General features: G+C 35.3%; 1 protein-coding gene across 1 annotated transcript; it reads left to right on the top strand.

Annotated features, from left to right (window-relative positions):
- The first annotated feature begins 547 nt into the window (after positions 1-547).
- On the top strand, positions 548-5,223 carry LOC122046419 (protein TRIGALACTOSYLDIACYLGLYCEROL 5, chloroplastic-like). Its single transcript, XM_042607105.1, has 3 exons — positions 548-812; positions 1,433-1,607; positions 4,840-5,223. The coding sequence occupies exons 1-3, from the start codon at positions 671-673 to the stop codon at positions 4,928-4,930; spliced, it is 408 nt and encodes a 135-aa protein (XP_042463039.1). The 5' UTR covers positions 548-670; the 3' UTR covers positions 4,931-5,223.
- Positions 5,224-6,486: the final 1,263 nt, after the last annotated feature.

Raw genomic sequence — 6,486 nt, 5'->3', positions numbered from 1 at the left:
TTTTTAATTTTTCTTTAATTTTTTTAAAGTTTACTGTCTTTTTTAAAATAAAATTTTTATTATAAAAAGTTTGGCCTGTACCGAATTGCATAATTTTCTTCGTAAGGAGTGTCGTTCTGATGAATTTCTAGTTGAACCAGATAATGAAGTTTCATCATCCTTATCAGAACAAGTTCATGGTATCGATTGCTTTGATCAATTATCTGATACTCAAGAACAACAACGAGCAAATGCCAATGCATGAAGAGATACAATAGCGAATCGAATTTGGAGCGATGTTTATCATATTGACAATAACGAAACGATTTTTTCTTTCTCATAAATCCACAAGTTTCCATGAAAACGTTTATAAATGTCTGTAAAAGTTTTGCAAAAAAATCTATAGAACTCCATAAAAAATTTTTCACAACTACGCAAGATTCTATATAAGTTAATAAAAATCAATTAACTTCATCAAAATCTATCATTAAAAAAAGTCAATGAAAATCATTCAATCTAATACATCCCTAAATTATTTAGACACTTTACGTTCGGATTAGCTGTGAGCCCAGCAACACCATTTGCGATTTGTCGGCCACACGAATTATACGCCCCAACAACGGCGGGGCAGGTGAGGCGACCAAGACAGAGATCGTAATACGCAATCTATCGAAAGATCGGGAGAGCGGGAATGGATTGGAACGGCGGCAGCGAGGAGAAGGGACTGCTGTGGCGGCTCCCAACGCTGAAGATGAAAGAGCTGGGAAAGCTGGGTCCTGGTATAGGTTTCGGCGCCGGTTGTGGCGTTGGCTTCGGCATCGGCCTCATGGGAGGTGATGAATATCTTCAGTTTCAGATTATTTTGTTTTTTTGGCTTTGGTCCTCGATTAATCTTATTGTTCGTGAAAACTTGAATCTTTATACATCTTGAAACTGTGAGCTTCGCTCATCCGAGCCACAGCTAATATTTTTTTAAAAAAAAAAATTGGCAAAGGGGCTCAGAATATACGCAGCAGCATGAATTGGATTGCGTTCATGTTTTTTTGGTAGATGTCGAACTCGAGTTTGTGCATATACAAGCAAGACGAGCTCTTGCCGCACTAACTGTTTGAAATTTTGACGCAAAAGTTGTATTTTTGTGTTTTTTTGTTGCGATGTTATCTCAATTGAGTGATGCCGTCTCATGTATGTCTGCAATGAGTTCACTAACCTGCCATCTTAGGAACATGTTGTCTAAATTACCCACCCAAAGAAGTGGGTGATTCTGACGACTAAGAGCAGGACTACTATGTTTGAACCCAAGTGGTATTATCTGTTTTGCTATCAGAGTAATCCAATTTTCGCTGATACCGAAATCACACCTGGCGAATGGATTGACTGTCATGATTTTAGATTAGGTCCTTCATTGTCATACAGTTTCATCAGCCCCTGTAACTTCCATCTCATTTTACAGGTGCAGGATTGGGAGCTGGATTTCCTGGTATGCAGCTTGGATTTGGATTTGGAGCTGGATGTGGAATAGGTTTAGGTTTTGGTTATGGTGTTGGGAGAGGAGTTGCATATGACGAGTACCGAAGACATTCAAATGTTGGAAAGCTGTTTCGTGGTGTCCGAAACAATCCATCTGAGTAAGTTACTCTTATTTCTGTTTTAGCTGAGTTTTTTTTCCCTTTACCTTGTAATTCTGTAGCTCTGCATTTGCCCTAGAAATTGAGAATGTCAAAGGAGCTATATAAACATCCCCTGCGGGCATTGAAACTAGTTCTATTGCTTTTACCTACCCAGCCCTTGACCCTGATGGCTTGACTTTCTTGTCTTCTTTCCTGGCCCTATTTTTCCTGCTTAGGACCTCAAAATGGATCAAACAGAATGGCAAAGAAAAAAGGAGTGGAGTGGAATGTGAAAAAAACTCCTAGCAAGATGAGAAACAATGAACTAGAGCGGCGAAGAGAAGAAAGTAAATGTCTTTAGCACTTTAAATGCCAAGGTTTAACTTATCAGATCAAGCAAGAAAACGCTTACTCCTATGATTCGAATACACATCAATTCTCAATCTCAACTAGTATCTGCTACATTCAGAAAGGTTTGAATGAGATGGATCTTGGAAGTCTATTTTTTACTGGATAATTGATCCCAGGAATGAATGGTTGATCTTCTCAGATTGGACGAAGGATCATTGTGGTTTGAATAATAGTTCTAGAATATCTATATTCGAAAATAGTTCAGTACCAAATTCAATAGTGTAAGAGAGCTTGAAGAAAATTTAGTTTACAATTTGCACCCGTTTTAATGTGTCTAGGTAGTTCTTGCATTGTGTTGGCACTTGGCCTTGGTTAATGCAAATCCTTTCATTTTTCATGTTAATCCTAGATTCCCAATTCTCTAATAGCCTAAGTAGAAAAAAAAGTACCTATATGGAAGGTGGGTCTTTGTGATAGTTAACAGTAAGAAGGAATTGTTTGGGGTCTGTGAGTGTTACTGGAAAAACTCACTTAGGATTCCCGTTTCTCCTTTTTCCTTGCATTATTCACAATTCCATATTACAAATAGATTCTTGACTATTGTAGTATTTACATTATACGTCCTATACTATTTATATATGGGTGGGTGTCTAATACTCCCTTTCACGTTGGATCAAATATATTGTGACAACTTAGTTTGTTATAAATATAGTCAATCTTGGGACCTCTTAAAGGATCGGTGAGTAAATTTGCTAATTGTTTATTGAAGCTAATTCATGTAGGGAAAATCCCAATAGATTTCACTTTCTCAATGATGAAGTGAGAATCAAGCTTGTTCTCTCATGAAACACTAGATTAGAAGGTATGCGCATAGCAATTTGGTTATTATGAAAAATTCCATTGAATCCACAGGTCCATGGCATAAGTCAGTCAATAATGATCTAAATAAGTTCATACGTTGCTAACACCATTGCTCTATATTCTGCCTCATCATTTGATTGAGCTACTATATCTTGCTTCTCGTTTTAAATTGGAAATTAAGTTGCCAGGTAGAACACAATAGGCTGGAGTAGATCATCTATCTGTAGATGAGGTTCCCATTCTATATCAATGTATCCGACAATCTGTAGGTGACTTTGATTGTGGAATAAGAGCCCTTTTCCAGAAGTACTATTAAGAAGTTGCTCTTTAATGATCAGAACAAGGAGCCTCTAAAAAGTGACTGAATACTCAAGTTCTGGACTTTTGTGACTATAAGATAATTTAGTTTTCCCATTTATGTTTTAAATTTTCCATGATAAATTAGTGACTCCCCCTATCTAATACCATTTTGAAATTTGGATTCATAGGAGTATTAGCTGGTCTAGTACCTAATCAATCTCCTCGAGCATGCTTTCCATGAGAGTTGTAGATATCTCTCCTATACGTGCCACCTTTATACCAACAAAATATTTGAGATCGCCTAAGTTCTTATTTTGAAAATGCTGGCGGAGATAATCTTTCAATTATGCAATCACAACTGCATCATCCTTGCCAATGATAATGTGGTCCACAAACAAGAAGAAGAATGCATCTACTTGATTGAGAGATAAGGTGAAAAACCGAGTCATCTGTTGCGTTTATCATTGCAAAATTACGGAGAAGAGCCGAATTAAAGTTGTCAAACCAAGCTCTATTTCTTTAGCTTGTAGATCAATTTCTTTAGTTGTCACACAGTTGATTTCTCTTAAGCAACAAATCTGACGGTTGCTTCATATGTACTTCCTTAGTAAGATCGTTATAAAGAAAAATACTCTTGGTATCTAGTTGGTGAAGAGGTCAGTGAAAAATAATTGCTAATGTGAAGAAGAGTCAGATTGAAGTAATTTTGACCGTTTGAGAAAAAGTCTCTTAGTCCACCCTATATAGCTGAGTTGATACTTTAGTTGTCAAACAAGCCTTTAAGAAGTTTGCAGTACCATTGTGTGAGCATCTGATTGTGAAGACACATTTGCAACCTACTATAGATTTTCCTAAAATAAGGTGTAATTAGTTCCCAAATGTCGTTAGAGTGGTGGGCATTCATTTCCTTGAATATTGCTTGCCGCTAGTTGGGGTTTGAAAGAGCCTCTTAAACATTGCATGAAATTAACTGTGAATCTAGGAAGACAAAAGGTAGAATATTTGGGTTATAATAAATCATATGACAGGAATCGAGAAAGTGGACGTGAAGTAGAGTACTTTTAAATACTTTTACAGAAAGCGATGGGTAGATCGCAGTTAGTAGGCAGATTTGGGACGACAACAAGTGATTGGCAATTGAGTCTTTATAAGCGATTTCATGTTTTTAAGGGGGTAATACTTGGAAATAGCATGAACTTAAGCAGTTCCTTGGATTCTAGCTGAAATTTTAATTTGTTTGGATTATATGCACCACCTGTTGCTGATTACAATCATGATCACATGGAAATAGGCATGTTCGCCAACGTTGCGCCACATGTCTAACCCTATCATTACACGGCCTAAACTAAGGGAAATAGGCATGTTTCCCTTCATCTCAATGGCAGAATGTTCCCTAGGCACCTCATGTCACCTGTTTGATTCCATGCCATTCAAGTTACATTAGAAATAGATGAAACTTTAACCATAATTGAATCGAAACAAAAGTAGATATATACGATTGAAACTAGTTAAAATATTAGGTGGATTTTAAAACATGCTCAAACCTCATGCTACTTTATTTGCTTAATCATACTGTCCCTTCAGCTCGTATCCTTAGTTGCTTCAGGATCTATACTTTCTTTCGGAACCTTTTCTGCTAGTAATTGGGAATTATGGAAATTAAATTTCCTTAAGCTACTCGAGAATTGTCTCAAACTAATCATCAAATTCACACTTGTTTTCTTATATTTTTTTGTAGGAATTATGTTGAGGCTCTGTTTGATGAACTTGTCGAAAGTACAAGAAAGCTGATAAAAGCAACTTCTAGAGAGATTGAGAAATGGAGATAAAATGGCAAATATGTTGCTCTTCTCCATGTAAAGGCGTACAGAACTATCCAACCTTTAATTTCTTACGTCGTTAAGAAAAATTAATTGAATATTTAAAGATTGTTAAGTCAGACTACTAGTGGCACGTTTTTTGTGTTTTTTTTCCCTTTGATTTGGTTGTGGTGCAACTTTAAATCATTTCTTTTTCTCCACGTTGTATTATTGAAATGGTTGAACTGAATTTGATGGTGATGCTTCCTCAACCTCAACTGAGATGGAAAAAGAATTTTGATAACAAGGTTTTTCACAGTTTATGCAGATGCCTTGCTCAAGTTCTTGATATTCTGACAAGATTTCCTACTGTTTGCCATGGGCGAGATGGTCAACATTTGATTGCATCTTATAGTCTACATCTAGAGGTGTCAATAGGCTAGATTTAGGCACGACAATGGCTCGAGTGTGGGGTCGGGATTATTAACAAGATTATGAAAGTGTAAAAGGGTTATTGGTGTTCTAGAATAAATAAAAAGTATCTAAATTCATATGATACTATAATTTTTTATTTTATTTTTAAACTGATAGAGGTATGAATAAGAGTTTTTTTTTGACATGGTGAGATTCAAGAGTGTGAAAGAAACATATTAGATAAGATTGGGACAAAATTTGATTTATTTAGGTTTATTAATAAGTTTTAATTAAATTCATTAATGGCTTAATTTTTTTTGAAATTTTAAATTTTTATCATGGATAAGATTATAAGAGGGTAAGAAAGTTATTGGTGATGTTGTAGAGTAAATCAGAAATGTCTAAGTCCAAATATGATATCATATCAAAAGTAAAAAAAAATTAAAATTTTAAAATAATTTATCTGAATTGATAGGGTCGAATCAAAAGATTTTGGACATAGTAAAATTAAAAAAAAATCAATAGATAAACTTTGGATTAAATTTGATTTATCTAAATTTATTAATAAGTTTTGATTAAAATTAATTGATAATTTAAATATTTTTAAATAATTTAGCATTGACAAAATTAGGAGAGTGCCAGAAGTTTACGTTCGATATTCAATAGAGAAATCTTAAAACTTTTTTAATAGGTTGTCTAGACTAATAAAATTTTAATTAGGAGTTTGTGGCTAGAGTATGTCATTTGGGAATACAGTAAGACTCAATATAGGAGAGCGAGTGGGTGGGCGATTGGTAGGTCGGTCGGTCGGTCGATGGGTGGGTCGTCAGTTGAGGTGAGGAGAGCTGTTATAGATTGCATTGTATTTATATGTGAACGATAATAAGCATTGAATTTCGAGTCACATACGTTACTTTGTTTTTTTGTTGTTGTAGTTTTTAATTAATTTGTCTCACTTAATTTGGTCGGTAGTATTCACACGGTGGTAAAAGGCGATTTGTTCGTCCCAACGCCTCTGTCAATTTATCCCTAGGCTAACACGAAGAAGATAAATCATTGAAGTTACTAGCCCAGACAATGACTAATACATAGGATCGATAGTATTCACACACACGCAATGTGCATCAAGTGTTATATCATGTATCTTTCTTTCATCAATGCCCCTACACATT

Source organism: Zingiber officinale, chromosome 2B (genome assembly GCF_018446385.1).
Source record: "Zingiber officinale cultivar Zhangliang chromosome 2B, Zo_v1.1, whole genome shotgun sequence".
NCBI lineage: Eukaryota > Viridiplantae > Streptophyta > Magnoliopsida > Zingiberales > Zingiberaceae > Zingiber > Zingiber officinale.
Note: the sequence above shows the minus strand (reverse complement) of the source record. Positions and strands in the feature narration are given on the sequence as shown.

Coding starts and splice junctions, on each gene's coding strand:
- LOC122046419 (XM_042607105.1), top strand. CDS start 671: ATGGATTGGAACGGCGGCAGCGAGGAGAAGGGACTGCTGTGGCGGCTC. Junction 813..1,432: donor CGGCATCGGCCTCATGGGAG/GTGATGAATATC, acceptor CTCATTTTACAG/GTGCAGGATTGGGAGCTGGA. Junction 1,608..4,839: donor GTCCGAAACAATCCATCTGA/GTAAGTTACTCT, acceptor ATTTTTTTGTAG/GAATTATGTTGAGGCTCTGT.